The sequence below is a fragment of the Carcharodon carcharias genome, chromosome 2, assembly GCF_017639515.1.
Source record: "Carcharodon carcharias isolate sCarCar2 chromosome 2, sCarCar2.pri, whole genome shotgun sequence".
NCBI lineage: Eukaryota > Metazoa > Chordata > Chondrichthyes > Lamniformes > Lamnidae > Carcharodon > Carcharodon carcharias.
The window spans coordinates 115,541,330-115,560,229 of record NC_054468.1 but is presented as its reverse complement, the minus strand read 5'-3'; the positions used below and the strand labels follow the sequence as shown (position 1 = coordinate 115,560,229).

At 43.4% G+C, this 18,900-nt stretch overlaps 1 protein-coding gene across 3 annotated transcripts in view; it reads right to left on the bottom strand.

Annotated features, from left to right (window-relative positions):
* Positions 1–18,900, bottom strand: part of LOC121269707 (SLX4 interacting protein) — a 115,358-nt gene that overhangs the window by 49,929 nt on the left and 46,529 nt on the right. For all 3 annotated transcript variants that reach the window (XM_041174551.1, XM_041174543.1, XM_041174560.1), the window contains one exon: positions 18,258–18,347. In XM_041174551.1, the coding sequence (XP_041030485.1) occupies positions 18,258–18,347 (90 nt within the window). The remainder of the gene's footprint in view (positions 1–18,257; positions 18,348–18,900) is intronic.

The window sequence follows — 18,900 nt, the reverse complement described above, 5'->3', positions numbered from 1 at the left end:
TCTCCAAATGCCAGGTCTCATAGATGAATAATGCAGAGGCCTCATCTTGCTGCTGAGCCCCAATATGACTTTGGATATGAGGACACAATGACCTGTTACTCTACAGTATGCATACAAAGCTGCAAGTTATTTTCACATTGCCTTCACAGAGAGTAGTTTAACAGTTTGATTATTTACAAACACTCATGACCCTGCATTCGTCGGAAGCCTGCCAGGGCTATGTCCTGCATTGCTTTGGCATTTGGGAGAGACATGGCCCAGTCAGTATTGAAACAGCAGCCAATAGATTTTGTTGAGCCATCGCTTTCATAGCATTACGGTCTCAACATTGTCCATCTCACAAAGGCCAATCCTTTCTATCTACCCTAAGTCAGTAAGTGCACAGTCATGCAATGAATTCCATATCGATTTGCGGACTGTGCTTTTACAGAAGTAAAGCAGCGCTAGGCAGCCGTTCAGGGGCAAAGTAAGATCCTCACAGGTAAGTAGACAACTTCATCAGGATGAGCAAACACTTCCGAAATCACACACTCATTCCTACCTAGCAGGCATTTCTAATGTCACCAAATGGAACCTACTTAAATCATTCAGCATCATGTATAGGGAGAGTGGGAACTTAGAAAGGAATAACATTCAGCCTTAAACGTGGAGATGAAACCATGCTGCAGGGAGGTTTGAAAGGCTATGGAGCTTGATGAGGAATACTACTTTTCCCAAAAACAGTCAATAAAATAAACACTTGAGAGAAAAGATTCTAACATTGGTCACAAGTATTTGTTATTGCTGAAAAAAGAGACATGTCAAAGCTTTTCACCTTGCATTCATTAGGACACTTTGCAAGAATACCAATATACGGGGAAAACAACAATTTATACTGTATGAGAAGAGAGTGCTGATTGGTTGGCAAGACTCTGACTGGTAGAGCCATTGCCATGGAGAATGCGCCAGTGATGGTGACTGACAGTAACTGCCAAGCATTGTTTAAATTTAAACCAGGCAGTTTGACCTTGACTGGTCAAGGCGTTGCCCTGAGGAATGAGTCAGCGAATGGCTGTCACTTATTTTGTTTAGCTGAAACAGGTGCAATGTGTGTTGATGCTCTTTCTTTCTGCAAAGAGCAGGACTCTGTGTATTAATATATGTATCTTCCAGTACACACAAATGCATCACGCTGTGAGCCTGACTGACAATCTTAAGTTGGTTGTCAGCATAATTTTTAGCACACTGAAGATTATTTAGCAAGTGTTGCCCAATCGCGGAATCACATCTAATGTTGGACACTGTGTTTTGAGTTTTGCAAGCACAGGCGGGTTGTGCACGGTCTGTACCTTGCCTGTTGTGAAACGCAGCTGGGACATGCTGTTTGATACAACCCGCCAGTCCATACAACATCACACTGGAACTGAAATTCATATACCACATTACTCATCTCTGATAGGCAGAACGTCTTTTTGGTTTGATGGCAGCATCCTGTTAGTGGTGAATACCACTCATGTTGCTACTGCATAGTAGCAGTGTGAAACAGCTAGCTTTACCTGGTGCTCAGTATTAGGTATGGTCTCCTCGACACTGCAGACTAAACGCAGATTGGGTGACCACTTTGCAGAACACCTTCGCTCAGTCTGCAAGCATGACCCAGACTTTTCTGTCGCTTGCCATTTCAACTCACCATCTTGCTCTCATGCCCACATGTCCATCCTTGGCCTGCTGCAATGTTCCAGTGAAGCCAAACACAAACTGGAGGAACAGCACCTCATCTTCTGATTAGGCACTTTACAGCCTTCCAGACTTGACAGTGAGTTCAACAACTTCAGACCATGAGCTCTCTCCTCCATCATGACCCCCTTTTTTAAATCCAATTTTATTTATTTATATTATTTTATTTATTTGCTCATTTTTTATCCTTTTTCCCCAACCAGCCCCCTCCCCCCACAGGGCCATCTGTCACTTGTTTCTATATTGTGCTTTCACAGAGCACTGACCCTTGTTCTGCTATTAACATCTATCTTACTTTTATGCCACTATCAGCACCCTCTTTACCACTACCATTAACACTCCCTTTGTCTTGTGTCCAGGACATCTTTGTCAATCTCTCTGTAGCTGTCATCTATCCCTGACCTTCTATCTTGCTCCACCGGTTCTTAAACAGGGTAAAATCCATCACATTTCTACTTTTCTTAATTCTGAAGAAGTCATATGGTGTCAAAACATTAACTCTGTTTCTGTCTCCATGGATGCTGCCAGGCCTGCTGAGTTTTACCAGCATTTTCTGTTTTTATTACCTGTGCCACCACTGTGCATTTAAAATTTCTTAATATTTCTAACCCTACCATCTAGGTGCAGCCCCAACATCCACAGCAGAGCTTGCTGACTGCTACGCCCTGTTGTCTCAGACGATTTTGGCCTGGCTAGCCCTGGCCTGCTAGGGGTCTCCAGCTCCGGGGTAGGTGTACCCTACTCGGTCTTACCTGCTAGAGTTTATGGGGTCACCGGCAGAGAGGATTTGGAGCACCCCGAATGGATGTCCCTGGAGTGTCTGGTTGGCACTCCCCCTCCCTTTGGGTGCCCAGAGGCCCTTCCTTGACTCCTTAAGGAGAAAGGTTTCCTGGAGGGAGGTTAAGGTGTCCCAACCCCCGCTCACCTAGCCTTCCACAGCTTGAACAATGGTGTGCAGGTATGAGTGCAAATCCGGCAGAAACTGCTGGACCTGGGTCTCAAAGGCGGCCACTACCCTCCCCATGGAGACGTCAATGTGCTTGCATGCCGGTGCCACAGCATCAAACAGAACGTGGATGGGCTTCTCCATCTTTTGTTCCAGTCTGTTGACGGTCTCTGGTAACTCTGCCTGATGTTTCTCTGCCTGTCTCTGCATCTCCAACATTTCTCTCAGGGTCGATTCCAGAGGCTCATCATCAGACTCAGCAGGGGCCTGGTCTCTAGCTGTCCTGTGAGTGTCAGAGACCTTGGCTGCCACTGTCTCCGCCTGCTGTACACGCATGTCAGTGAGGTGATTACCAGATAATGAATCTGAGTCTACTCTGGGACTAGGTTCCACCAAGATGTGTATATCTGTGCTGGTGGAGAGTGTAAGTGAATGCAGTGACAGGTCTTCATCTGCTCTGCATCCTCATCTGAGGTGGTCTGGGGCTGGGTTTGAGGTGCTTGCTTGGAGGTCTTCCTCTGCCTTTTCTTGCTGGTAGCTGGAATAGATGGAAAGGATAATTAGTGATTGAGAAAGCAGGCTGCAACATTATAGGTTGCTCACGGTAATTGTCCACATGTGGCTGATATATACTGGATGCATCCTCACAGGCTTGTTGGGGGAGGCCGATCTTACCTTCCACGCAGGAATGAACTCTATCCTCCCTTGCGAGTTCTGATACCTGCTCCTTGAGGGACAAGTGTGTCCATAGCTCTGATGTCTCCTCTCTGGTCTTCAATCTCCCCCTTCAGTTGTGAGAGATCTTGTCCTGTATAAAAACAGATGAATTGACTGTGAACATTATGGATGAAAGAGGAGTTCAGAAGCATGCAACCCTGTTGTCTCTGCTGAGCCCTCCCCAGTAAGGAATTAAGACACTGTTTGTGCAGGATCTTACATTAGATGGTGTTCTTAGAGTGGCTGGCAGACATTCAGTGTTGATGTCCCATCTGCTGGTAGTGTGTAATATCCTGTGGAATCTTAGACTGCCTGATGCCCTTATGAGTGTGAGAGTTTAGGAGTGAGTAGAAATTTCACTTACACTGGCGGAGTGCATCAGGTCATTCATTCTTTTCCTGCACTGCAGGGCTGTCCTTCTGTCCTTTTTTGTTGGCCATGTGCATGGACCTCCCTGGCGACCACCTCGCAGGCCGGCATGGTCAGGTGGGAGACTTCTGCTCCCATCACGAGGAAAAAGCACCTCCTGCCTTTCCTAGATGGCCTGGAGGAGAATCCCCAGAGAGGCTTTGCTGAACCATGGAGTGGAGGGTTTTGTTCTTTTGAGCACCATTGAGAAGTAGAATGAACCAATTCACCTGGCCTGCAGTGAATGAATGTTTGTGTGGGTGTCGTTTAAATATGGCTCCAGGATCTTCGACCCCATGAGGTAACGGTGGGTCAAACGAATCCCTGCCACCCTTCCACGAGGTTCAACGAGCTCCTTGCTGATGCATAATTAACGAGCTGGAAAGCGGAAAATCGCGTGAGCTAATCTGACCAGCTGTCTAGTGGGAATCATGCCAACTTTCCTGCCCGCCACCGCACTTAGTCTCCAGAATGGGGAATTCTGCTCTAACATTTATTAAGCTCATCACGTTTCTCACAAGAATTCTAAAAGATTCACATACAATGAAGTACAATCACTGCTGCAATTTTCACAATTTAAGTCTATTTAACAAAATATGGCATTTTACTGGTAAGTAATCTAAAAATAAATACTAATGAATTGTGATGACTGTCACAGGATTAGCATGATAATTATGAGATTGCTGTTGGAGTGCTACCTAGCAGTTAACTGTGGCTTGCTAAAAGTTTCTGGGAGAATTTATTGCTGCCCATTAACCCAATACTGCTGGTTTCAGCACAGCAGATTTATCAATAAAGCTGCAGAAGCCATTGCAACGCCAAACAGTTGGAAGCTATAGTAAGAAGGCATTTAAACTTGCAATTGCAGAAAGACCAGGCATGGCGTTTACTTAGTAAGACTGTTGTAACTTAAGAGAAATACAGAACACACCAAAGCTGTTTTGATAACAAGACAGTGGAAGCACTGTGAACAGCAGTATTGGGCAGTAGGGCGGTTTGGTATGAAACTTTAAAGGAACCCTCCCAGTAGTCTAGCAGGTTTGGGAACAAATGGCAGTCAGGATAAATAGAATTTCCAGAAACCAGTGGGAATGATGAAACATGAAAGAAAGCAGCTAATGTAAGTCTAAAATGCAGCTGAGTGTGCCAAAGACCTAGACTTTTATTTATTCTTTCATGGGTGTGGGCGTCACTTGCTAGGCCAATATTTATTGCCCATCCCTAATTGCCCTCGAGAAAGTGATGGTGAGCTGCCTTCTTGAACTGCTGCAGTCCACGTGGTGTAGGTACACCCACTGTGCTGTTAGGAAGGGAGCTTCTGAATTTTGACCCAGCGACAGCGAAGTTCCAAGTCAGGATGGTGTATGGCTTGGAGGGGAACTTGCATGGGAACTTGTTCCCATGCATCCGCTACCCTTGTCCTTCTAGGTTGTAGAGGTCGGTTTGGAAGGTGCTGTCGAAGGAGCCTTGATGAGTTGCTGCAGTGCATCTTGGAGATGGTACATACTGTTGCCACTGTGCATCGCTGGTGGAGGGAGTGAATGTTTAAGGTGATGGATAGGGTGCCAATCAAGGGGGCTGCTTTGTCCTGAATGATGTTGAGCTTCTTGTTGGAGCTGCACCTGTCCAGGCATTTGTGCCTTGTAGATGGTGGATGTGAATTAGAGAATCAGGAGGTGAGTTATCTCTGAAGAATTCCCAACCTCTGACCTGCCACTGTAGCCACAGCATTTATATAGCTGGTCCACTTCAGTTTCTGGTCAATGCTAACCCCAGGATGTTGATAGTGGGGGATTCAGCAATGGTAATGCCATTAAATGTCAAGAGGAGATGGTTAGATTCTCTCTTGTTGGAGATGGTCATTGTCTGGCATTTGTATGGTGAGAACGTTAGTTGTCACTTATACGTCCAAGCCTCAATAGTGTCCAGGTCTTGCTGCATATGGAGGTGGACTGCTTCAGTATTCGAGGAGTCGCAATTGGTGCTGAACATTGTGCAATAATTGAACATCCCCACTTCTGACCTTATGAAGGAAGGAAGGTCATTGATGAAGCAGCTGAAGATGGTTGGCCTAGGACACTACCCTGAAGAACTCCTGCAGTGATGTCCCAGAATTGAGTGATTGACTGTCATCAACCACAACCATTTTCTTTGTGCATGGTTATGAGTCCAACCAGTGGAGATCTCCCTGATTCCCATTGACCAGTTTTGCAAAGGCTCCTTGATCCATACTCGGTTAAATGCTGCCTTGATTTCAAGGGCAGTCACTCCCAACTCACCTCTTGAGTTCAGCTCTTTTTCCCATGTTTGGACCAAGGCTGTAATGAGGTCAGGAGCTGAATGGCCTTGGTGGAACCCAAACTGAGGAGGTTACTGCTGAGTAAGTGCCACTTTACAGCACTGCCAATGACACCTTCCATCACTTAGACTGATAGGGTGGTAATCGCTGGGTTAGCTTTATCCAGCTTTTTATGGGCAGAGCACACCTGGGCAATTTTCCACATTGCCAAGTAAATGCCAGTGCTGTAGTAGCTGTACTGAAACAGCTTGGCTCGGGGACTAGGCTAGTTCTGGGGCATAAGTCTTCAGTGCTACTGCCAGAATGATTTCCGGGCCCATAGTCTTTGCAGTATCCAGTGCCTTCAGCCATTTCTTGATATCACATGGAGTGAATCAAATTGGCCAAAGGGTGGCATCTGTGATGCTGGGGTCCTCAGGAAAAGGCCGAGATTCATCATCCACTTGACACTTCTGGCTGAAGATTATTGCAAATGCTTCAGCCTTATCTTTTGCACCAATGTGCTGGGCTACCCCATTATTGAAGATGGGGATATTTGTGCAGCCTCCTACTCCAGTTAGTTGTTTAATTGTGCACCACCATTCATAACTGGATGTGGCAGGACTGCAGAGCTTAGGTCTGATCCATTGGTTGTGGGATGCTGCTTTCACTGTTTGGCATAACTGTAGTCCTGTGATGTAGCTTCACCAGGTAGAAGCCTCATTTTTAGATATGCCTGATGCAGCTCCTGCACTCTTCACTGAACCAAGGTTCATCCACTAGCTTGATGGTGATGGTAGAGTGGGGGATACGCCAGGCCATGAATTTACAGATTGTGGTTGAACACAATTCTGCTACTGCTGATGGCCCACAGGCGCCTCATGGATGCCCGATTTTGAGTTGCTGGATCTGATAGAAATGTTTCCCATCTACCACTGTGGTAGTTCCACACAACATAATGGAGGGTACCCTCAACGTGAAGGTAGGACTTCATCTCCACAAATGCTGAGCAGTGGTCACTCCTATCAATACTGTCATGGGCAGATACATCTGCGACAGGTAGACTGTTAAAAATAAAGTCAACTAGATTTTTCCCTCATTAGTTCCCTCACCACCTGTCCAGCAGCTATATCTTTTAGACTTAGCTAGCATGGTCAGTGGTGGTGCTACTGAGCCACTCTTGGTGATGGACATTAAAGTCCCCCACCCAGATTCTGTGCCCTTGTCACCCTCAATGCTTCTTCCAATTGGTGTTGAACATGGACAAGTACTGATTCATCAGCTGAGGGTTGAGTGGGAGTGGTAGGTGGTAATCAGCAGGAGGTTTTCTTGCCAATGTTTGTTCTGATGCCATGAGATTTCAAGGGGTCTAGAGTCAATGTTGAAGACTTCCAGGCAAACCCCCTCCCTACTGTACACTCCTGTGCTGCCACCTCAAGTGGGTCTGTCCTGCTGGAGGGACGGGACATAGCCAGAGATGGTAATGATGGTGTCTGGGACAGTGTCTGTAAGGTATTATCCTGTGAGTATGACTATCTCAGGATGTTGCTTGGCTAGGCTTGCTATGCTACTTCAGAGGGCAATTAAGAGTCAACCACATTGCTTTGGGTCTGGAGTCACATGTAGGCCATGACAGGTAAGGACAGCAGATTTCTTTCCCTGAAGGACATTAGTGAACCAGATGGGTTTTTACGACAATCAACAATGGTTTTGTGGCCACCATTACTGAGACTAGCTTTTAATTACAGATTTATTAATTGAATTTAAATTCCATCAGCTGCCGTGATGGGATTTGAACCAGTGACCCCAGAGCAGTAACCTGGGCCTCTGGATTACTAGTGCAGCGACATTACCACTCTGCCACTAAGCAGCAAAACACACTCTTGTAGTCATGAGGTGATTTTGTGATGAACAACCAGATATAATCAAAGCTTATTCTGTGCAGCACAGATGTAAGCCAAGCAGAACACTGAATGCTTACCACGCATAGCCTCACTACAGCACAGAAGAAATACAATAAGAATTCACTGCAAGCCAACCCTAGATGGCAAACAGGATGGACTGGACGAGCAGAGGGATATGTCCCTATCTGTGCTACCTAAACTTGTCAAACCATAAATAAACTTGTCTGATAACCCGGCACTTGGACATAGTTGTGTGAGAACAATCGAGGGAGTCGGGAAGGATGAAACTGGAGGTCAATACCAACTCAGGGTTAGCACCAAAACGTTTTTGTTTTGTTCTAAGCTATTCACTGAAAAACAGACATATACTTAATTCCAGAACCATCAAGGACTGTACATTTTGATGCAATAACTGCTTGAAAGGTAGTTTTCTGAAATAGTATTTTGACATATTCTTCTGTTTTTGGATGTCTGGGTGAACTGATAAAAAAATGTCTAGGACCCAAATAAGCCAGTATCTAACAGTTCTGTGTATCCTTTCACAACCTTGGCCAAGTGCCAAAAATATATTTGTATCCCAAGAACTACCATGGTTCTTTTACCTCTGCCTCAATTAAAAGAGATTGCACCCTCACAGAGCCTGCTTATAAAAGGAGATTGTTGTTTCAGCAGGACAATCTACCCAAGTCACGTATGTCTGTTCAAGATGTCGGGTAAGGTCTGGTCAGGAATATGGAAGAGTCCACAACCAGATCGTAGATGAACAGTCTATGGGGTACTTAGTAGCATAGCTCTTTGCGGTGCAGGTTCGAAGTGCACTGGGAGAATTTCTCATAAATGGTAAGACTGCTGCTATAGAGGCCATGGACTCAAATCTCAAAAAAAAGCTCTTTCTTCCAGTTTCAACATGCTTGATAATTGAACTGAGAGGAGCCCGAGGCAGGAATTCACAGACCTCATTACCACCCAGCATTCAGTTTCAAGATACACTATATACATGGTGAGGAAGAGCCTGGTAGCAGCATGGCCAGAGTAGACACAGATGTGGCTTCTGACTCTCAGGGCAATGTTGTGCCTCACCCATTCAGCATCCCTGGTTAAGTCACAGCAAATGTGCCAACAAATGAGCCAATCACTGTAGCATCAGCTATTGCTGCAGGGTTACAACACGATCACTTTGAAATGAGAAACTATTAGGTTAGCTACTAGGCATCACATCCAATCCACCACTAGCATCAAGCAGAACCACTCTGGTAAAAAAAAAAAAATTTTTTTCGCACACATATGACATAAATTAAAGTAGCAAATTATTTGCATTTGATTTGTACCTCACACAGATTTTCATGTTGATTGCACAGAATAAGATAGAAACACAGCAAAGAATGGATAGTCATGATAGGACTGATTCTAGGTATTCCTCGTCCACCAGGATTTTGTCTCTCTGTACAAAAATGCTATGGAACATGCAGCAGATGACAATGATCCAATTGATCTGTACAAACCTGATCTGATTTAAGAAATAAAACTTTCTGATGCTTCAGAGAGTAATGGCAGCTGCAGTTCAAGCAGGCAACCTGGGCAAAAAGTATGACAGCCAAATTAAACAGAAGAGCAATGAATTTTAATGAATCTGATCTGCATGTCTTTCTAAAGGACATACAGAGTAGGAGGAACAGGTTGGGACAATGAGTCCCACCTTCTTGGCTACCAGAACTCCTTTGCAATGCAGGATGAAGTTTAACCATGTCACCAGAGAAGCCAAGATAAATTACTTGGTCCTTAACCTTTCCTTGCAGGATTGTTATTTGTGTGCCTCTTTCATTCATTACTCTCTGTGCTCAAGGGCTGCAGTCTGAACCATTCTCCTATCCTGTTTCAACTGCAACCTAAAAATGCAGATTCTGCCTCACAGTGTACCCTCATGAGCATGCCTGCCTAACTCACCATACATTCTTTTTTAGTTGGAAAAACTCAGCAGGTCTGACAGCATCTGCGGAGAGGAATACCAGTTGACACTTTGAGTGCATATGACTCTTCATCAGAATGAATGCAGATGCAGTCAGACCTGCTGAGTTTTTCCAGGTATTTTTGCTTTTGTCTCAGCTTTCCAGCATCCGCAGTATTTTGCTTTTATTCTTTTTTACTTCTATGGCCTCCTTATAGCCCTAGGTATCAAAGCACTGTAATAAAAGCCTGCACTCAAATACTCTTCTTTTCTGCTCTCTTAAGAGAAGGTAGCCACTATCATTGAGAATTTCAAGCCATGGGTGGTGGTCCCCTTTACAATTGATATTGTACACTTCAAGCATTGAATCCTATAATTTGGCTTTTCTTATCCTGCAATCTGGCTAGACTGGCCCAGATTACTACACTTGCACCCTTTCTCTGGGCTCAGGAGGTACTACATAGAATTCTCAGTGATCTCCTGGTCTAGTTTTAATTGCCTGGGGACAGGGGCAGGAGGGCAGTGGTGGGAGAGAAATTTCCCAAATTCTTTTCACCAAATTAGCCAGGACGCTTATCTGTGTTTTCTTCTCTCCCAGGAGATAGCATAGCATTAGCCAAAGCGGAGGATGTACATATTGTGATACAAAAAGTGTTGCAATTTTGAGGGCTAGGCTGGAGGGACCAGACAGTTTTTTGCTGTCCATCATTGTCTGCATGTTCATCTGAAAGAAGCTCTAAAAGTCCTGGGAAACCATGTGACTGCAGACAGAAGATGGAGGGGGGTGAGCAGCAGCTGCAGATATGTTTAAGCCTTCTGTAACTTGTCTGTATAATGGTTTGGGAGTACAAGCATATTAGCAAGAAACATGAATCAGTACTTTCAAAAGCTGTAGAGGAAGTGAAATGATACCCACACAACATTATAACATTTTCTCATATTTTCATCCTCTGGATATACTAAATCAACAAACACCCAAGTAGAAAGAAGGAAGAAGAGGTGATTGGCTTTCCACCTCCATCCAACTTGCTATATCCACACTCAAGCCATCACAGACCTTTTCTCTTGTACTCTCTAGTCCAGAGAAATCCAACAAGGAGTTAGAGGGGAGATGTCTAAAGTTCCAATTAAGGTTTCTCACTGGATGAGGGCACCAAAAGATTCACAAGTAGAAGTGGGGATCTTAGATTGGGGAATAGAGGCTCGATTGAGTCAGCCCCTAGCTCCAGAGCCAGTGAAGCATCAGGTTCAAATGGATGTATTGAAGACCAGTCAGAGAGGGCTTGAGCAGGTGCCAGTGGATAGGGCACTGTCAATGTCCAAGGAGGATTCAATGCAATAAAGCTCCACCTTGAGCCTATGGTAGCACCAGGCACATCTGCATCTCTACTACACCACACCCCACCCAACAGAGTTCTCAAGATCAGTCAATGCTTAGAAAGTGGTTACTTTAATGACTGGCCTTCAGGTTTTTCAGGTCTATTTAGAAGGGACAACAACTGCCTTCTGAGAGCTTGGGCGTAACCTCTCTCAGGTTCTGTGGGATCCAACTGATACAAACAGGTTTGCTTGCCCACCAGTCAGTAGGCATTAAAATACAGAACCCAGACCAAATAGCACGAATACAGGCTGCCTTCATGCTCTCCTCTCTCCTGATGACGGATTAAACCCAGCCACAGGCCATAAACAATCTGACCGAAATGGTTCAGTCTCGTAAAGAAAGGAAAGAATCATAGGTAAACGCCACAAGAGAAAATTTACTTCTTACCCCAAAGGTAACTGAGATAAAACAGAACATTAATTCAAATTTACAACTTCAACGAGGTGTCTTACAGAAGTGACTCATCATGGTTCAAACTGTGTATTAACTATCATACTCAAAAAATGTGGTCATCTGCATTTGTTCTTATAATATTAAAACATGTCCCCTATCAATTTCATGACCATGTTTATTGCAACTCCATGCCTGAATCTCTTCAATCAAGTATCCAACATAACCACTGCACCAAAATGATCCTGATCAAAATAAATAACACCCTCTGTGACTGGTGCATTATCCCACCTTGATCTCTTCAGCCTTTAACATAGTCATCTATACATTCTAACTCAAATGCTTCTCCTTCATTGTCCAGCACTGTGGGACTGCACTCACTTTGTTTTACTCTTGCCAATCTGATCAGTCAGAGCAAATCTCTCAATGACTTCACTTCTCACCCTGAACCATTATCCTGAAGTCTCCAACGATCTACCCTTGGCCCTCTCTTCTTCAACCAAATGCTACCCCTTGGCAACATCATTTGTCGATACCAGATCCACATTCACGCCTTTGTCCCTTCCAGATTTAGCTATTTCAATGTTCGTTTGGCTGGCCTCCCCATGCCCCATACTCATCTCAACTCATGCAAAATTCTGTTGATTAAATATTATCTCGCACCAAGTCCCAGTCATTTATCATACCTGTCAAAGCTGACCTATATTAGCTCCCAGTCTCCAAACGCCTCAAATTTAAAATTTTCATCCTCATGTTTAAATACTTCATGACCTCCCGCTCCCTATTTCCCTAACAGCTCTCCAAGTCCACAATTCATTGGGTTCTGCATCAAAGTGGAAACAATTACAAATTTCCACCCTGGGCATCACTGTCCTACTTCTGTCAGATGTATAGTTTTGGAGCTACTTCAGTGCCAAAGGACTTACCTTCCCTCTCCACCCGCAGTAAAATAGTCACTAGTTGCTCAATTGTAAGTAAAGTCAGGGCTATATATAGGCACACACTGTATATATACACATTCTCAGGTCGACAGGGAGCAAGATTGAGATTCGAGTAGTGCATCAATCATATTTCCAGGTTTAAGGGCCTGAATAAACAACGAGATATACGACTATATACCAGATTCTACATTAAGTATGTGAGGGAGAAGTTCAAGAAACATGTCATGAAATTAGGGGGTGGCATGTTTCCAATCGAAGCTGAAGTCTTGAAATAAATCTATTCTAAAAAAATTACCACAACAAAAGGGTATCAACTTCACACCACTAAGCAGGGTTCATGTGAGGGTCATTATGACTGACTACAATGTAATTTTGTACTCACAAGGCTAAAGCAATAATGAATACACAGCAAAACTTCAGCCGAATGACTGGCCAGACTGAAGGGATTTATTTTTATTATTCATTCATGGGAGGTGCATGTGCTGGTAAAACCAATATTCATTGTCCATCCCTAGCGGCGCTGAGAAGGTGATACTGAGCTTTCGTGAACTGCTGGCAGCAGTTTGATTCAAAGTAGTAGCTTGCTGGGTCACTTCAGAAGGTAGTTAGGAGTGAATCACATTGGTGTGGGACTGGAATCACACATAGGTGCTGTTGCTGGGTCAAAATCCTGCAACTCCCTTCCTAACAGCAATGTGGGTGTGCCTACACCACAGGGACTGCAGCTCACCACCACCTTCTCTAGGGCAACTAGGGCAATAAATGCTGGCCCAGGCAGCGAAGCCCACATCCCACCATAGAAATGTGACAGTACAGGGGGCCATTTGGCCCATCTTGTCCATGCCAGCCTGAGGACACCCAGGTGTCCTTTCTAATCCCACCTTCCTGCACCTGGCCCATAGTCCTGCAGTTTACAGCACTTAAGGTGCAGATCCAGGTGGTACTTAAAAGAGTTTAGAGTTTCTGCCTCAACCACCAACTTGGGCAGTGAATTCCAGACACCCTCTACCCTCTGTATAAAAAAGTTCTTCCTCATGTCCCCCCTACACCTTCTGCCACTTATCTATGTCCCCTGGTTCTAGAATTCTCCACCAAGGGAAGCAATTTTATCTTGTCTACTCTATCCATTCCCCTCATAATTTTGTACACCTCAATCAAGTCACCTCTCAGCCTTCTTTGTTCTAAGGAAAATAACCCCAACCTATCCAATCTCTCCTCGTAGCTACACTTTTCTAACCCTGGCAACATTCTTGTAAACCTCCTCTGCACTCTCTCCAGAACTATTACGTCCTTCCTGCAATGTGGTGACTGGAACTGCACACAATACTCCAGTTGTGGCCTCACCAGTGTTTTATACAACTCCAACATTATATCCTTACTTTTATATTCTATACCTCTGCCAATGAAGGAGAGCATTCCATATGCCTTCTTTACAACCTTGTCTACTTGAACTGCTGCCTTCAGGGACCAGTGTCATTGTACTCCAAGATCTCTCACTTCATCTACTCCTCATAGAATATTCCCATTTGTTGTGTAATTCCTGTAACTGTTTGACCTCCCTAAATGTATGACCTCACACTTCTCTATGTTAAAATCCATCTGCCACTTTACCGCCCACTCCACCAACCCATCTATATCATTCTGGAGATTATGGCTATCTTCTACACTATCCACTACTCAGCCAATCTTTGTGTCATCTGAAAATTTCCCAATCATGCCCCCTACGTTCACGTCCAAATCATTAATATATAACACAAACAGCAAGGGTCCCAACACCGAGCCCTGTGGAACACCACTTGAGACAACTTTCCATTCGCAAGGGCATCCATCGACCTTTGTTTCCTGTTACAAAGCCAACCTTTTATCCAGTTTGCCACATTGCCCTGAATCCCAACGGTTTTTACTTTCCTGACCAATCTGTCATGTGGGGCCTTGTCAAATGCCTTGCTAAAATCCATGTACGCATCATCCACTGCACTACCTTCATCAACCCTTCTTGTCACTTCCTTAAAGAATTTAATCAAATTTGTGAGGTAAGACCTTCCTTTAACAAATCCATACTGACCATCCCTGACTAGTCCATGCCTTTCCACATGACAGTTAATCCTATCTCTCAGGATTGATTCTACTAATTTGCTCACCACTGATGAAAGACTAACTGGCCTAAAATTGTTTGGCATTTTGATCCCTTTTTAAACAATGGAACTATGTTTGCATTCCTCCAGTCCTCGGTACCTCCCCTGTATCTAGTGAAGATTGAAAAATCATTCTCAGAGCATCTGCTATCGCCTCCCTGACTTCCTTCAGCAGCCCCGGAAACAATCCATCTGGCCCTGGTGACTTATCAACTTTCAAGGATTTCAACCCTTCAAATGCTTCCTCTCTCTTTATGACTATCCCGTCCAATATCTCGCAGTGCTCCTCCTGGCTACTATATCTACATCCTCCCTTTCCTTTGTAAACACGGAGACAAAATATTCATTCAAAACCCTTCCAACAGCCTCTGCATCTACACACAAGTTTCCATCTTCATCACTTTTTCCTTAACTAACCTTTTAGCATTAATGTATTGGTCAAACATCTTTGGGTTATCTTTAACTTTACTTGCTAATATTTTTTCATGCCTTCTCTTTGATTTCCTTATTTTACTTCGTTCCCTGTACTTCTATATTCGTCTAGGCTATCTGCAGTGCTTTGTTCTTTGTGCCTATTGTACACTTTCTTTTTCTGTTTTATCTTCCCTGTATTCCTCTAGACAACCAGAGGGGTCTAGATTTGGCAGAACCACTCTTATTTTTGTGGGGGACATGTCTACTTTGTATAATTAGGGTCTCACCTTTTAGTGCTTCCCACTGGTTTTCCACTGTTTTATCCTCCAGCAGTGCTGTCCAGTCCATTTTAGCCAAGGCCCTTCTCATTTCTGCAAAATTTGCCTTACCCCAGTTTAAGACTTTTACTCCTGCCTTATCTCTGTCCTTTTCCATGGTAATGCTAAATCTAACTGAATTGTGATCACTGTCCCTGATATGGTTGCCAACTGTCACTTCCCCAAGACCAGGTCTAGAATTGCATCTCCTACCGTTGGGTTTGTCACTAATTGGTTGAAAAAATTTTCCTGGACACTGCATGAATTTTTCTCCCTCAGTGCCCCTTATATCATTTGAATCCCAGTTGATATTAGGATAGTTGAAGTCTCCTACTATTATTGCCCTCTTGTTCTTACAAGCAGAAATTTGCTTACATATTTGTTTTTCTATCTCCCTTTCACTATTTGGGGGTCTGTAGCATACTCCCAGTAGTGTGACTGCCCCTTTTTTATTTCTAAGCTCAATCCATGAAGCCTCGTTTGTTGACCCATTTATTATATCATCCCTTCTCACAACTGGAATTGATTCTTTAACCATTAGTGCTACCCCCCTTCTTTTTTACCTCCTACTCTATCATGTCTGAAAACTCTATAACCGGGGGTGTTAATCTGCCAGTTACGTCCCTCCTTTAGCCAGGTCTCTGTTATAGTCATGACATCCTGCTGCCATGTGTCTACCTGTGCCCTTAACTCATCTACCTTGTTTGTAATACTCCTTGCATTGAAGTATAAACAGTTTAACCCCGTCAATTTCCCTTGCTGGACACTTTGTAAACTTTGCTTCTCCTGTAACTCCATGTCTATCACATCATCCCTAGCTAATGTTCTGCCTCCATTTTTCTGATCTGAATCTGATCTAGCTGATCCTACTCCTGGGATCCCATCCCCCTGCCACACTAGTTTAAATACACCCCAACAGAACTAGCAAAAGCCCCCGCAAGGACACTGGTCCCAGCTCTGCCTGGGTGCAGCCCGTCCAGTTTGTACAGGTCCCACCTTCCCCAGAATCGGTCCCAGTGCCTCAAGAATCTGAATCCCTTCCGGCTACACCATCTCTCCAGCCACGTGTGCATTTGGTCTATCCTCTTATTCCTGCTCTCGCTAGCACGTGGAACTGGGAGTAATCCTGAGATTACTACATTTGAGGTCCTGTGTTTTAATTTATCTCCTAACTTCCTGTACTGAGCTTGCAGGTCCTCATCCCTTATTTTATCTATGTCGTTGGTACCAATGTGTACCGCGACCACTGGCTGCCCACGAATGAAAAATAAAAAAAAAAATAGGCCCACGAGCTAAGAACCGTAGATTTCTTTGCCTAAAGGACAGGAATTGAACCAGCTGGGTTTTATACAAGAATCCAACAGTTTCATGGTCAATTTCAATGATCCTAGCTTTTTACTTCAAGTAATTGTAAAGCTGAAGTCAAATTGTCAAGGTGATTCATCCAGGTCCCTTGATTACTAGTACAGTAACATAACCATTACACCACCATACCCAAATATATATTATATACTTGTAAATTCAATTGCTAAAAATTTAGCTTAAGGGGCCAAATTTTGCTGAAAAATAATAATGATGTCTAACCGCGCATGCCATTATGAATGCACAAATTGACCAGCAATTTGTAGAGAGGAAGGGATACCCTGTGAATTGGGAACTGCAAGTTGCTGGTTGATTTGCACCACTCCGTCATTCGCTTTGTGAAAGTGGTATCTCGTGCATAACCTCCCCTGAATGTCATGGCATTACTGCATTTGCACATTAATTGCTCAATAAGTCAAATCTTGTAATTAACAAAGGACCCATGTTCCCTCTAATATCTCTTTGCTCTAGGCAGCCTGTTTGTTGCACTGCATGGTGCCTTTAAGATTGCCACGTGGCCACATATGCACATATCTTAAAGGATACATTGCTTGTGCGCAGCATGTTTGTTCAATGCTTGGCACATTTTGGTTGCTCTGTGGGCAGACACCTACGTGGTTTAGGGGGAACAATAACCTGATAATTGTTAATGACCGCCAGTCAACCTCTGTTGCTAAGAAAGCAAACAATTAAAAGTGTCGTGACTCTCCAGGTTGTAAATTGGTAGAATTTTAAAAATACCAAATTTTTAATTTTTACTTTTATTTACTTTTCCTTCATCTCCTTTTTCTCTCTTTTAATCCAATCTTTCTTTCCCTCTCTGCATCTGAATTCAGCCACTCTAATTCACCCTCCTTCCCAGTCCTTCCTCACTATATTTCTCAATCCTTAAATCTCATTGGTTAAAGAGATAATTTGTTTATCCTATTGTTCATCAAGATCCCAGATGCCCTGTTGCCCTCGCTGCACCATTATCAACTTGCACTTCCACCAACTTTGTGGGGAAAAGTTTTTACTGCATAAGTGTGCACAAATAAGTTAATCAGGGCAAGCACCTAATGCTTCTCTCCAACAAGGTTTGGGCCATGCCACTACAGTTCACTATATGTAGGTAGGTCAGTTATTTAATTAAACTTATTGGCTAAATCAGGTGAGTTAGTTCCTGCAACTTCATTTTAGATTTGCCAAAATGTTAAAATCAATTTAAAAAGGAAGCATTGAGGGGTCCAATGAAATAAAACATATCACAGGCTTCAAATATTACAAGAATTGTTGAGAATTCAGGTGTAACTCATAATACCACCTTCCTAACAATGCCCTAGATATAAATACATCATTGTAGTTCTGTTCTTTGCCTGCAGCTATCTGCTTTTTTTTTGAAGTAGAAAGTAGATGTGTTGTACCTCCTTGTGGTGTTCAGTAAACCAGCTGGTGCCTTTACTTGTTCCTCGAGGCAAAATATGAAGATCCACCAGAACTGCAAAGTTCCCACACTGCAAAACAAAAGGAAAAGTTACTGATTGTTGCAAGGCACATGCCTCACAGATAGGGGAAATTAGTATCAGATTTTCTCACCACTATTATGATATTTCTCAATATTAGACCTAGGATGGTCATCATCTAGATTAAATCAGGACGTATGTTTGTTTTAAGGGGTCCCAGTTCACAAGGGTGTACTAAAGGCAGATTTAATTCCAAATAGTTTAACATTTGAATATTAGCTACATCCATCAGAAAGCTTCAAGAAAACTTTGAATGCGTTTATTTTTCTCTTTCATATAAAATATACAAAGTATAAAAAATCAGTTAACGCTATAGATGCTAAATTCTAAGTTATTCATTTTGTAGTGCAATTTGTTGTAAGTTTGAGTTGGCACAAATGCAGCTGAAGGACTTAAGAGTTTTCTAAGACAAGAATATAACACAATGCCACTGTATTCAATTACTTTCATCCACTGAAATTCAATCTTAAATTGTTGTATCTCACATTTCAAAGCTGCTTTAAACCTTTTTGTCCATAATGATCACAGTGGCATTGTTTATGAC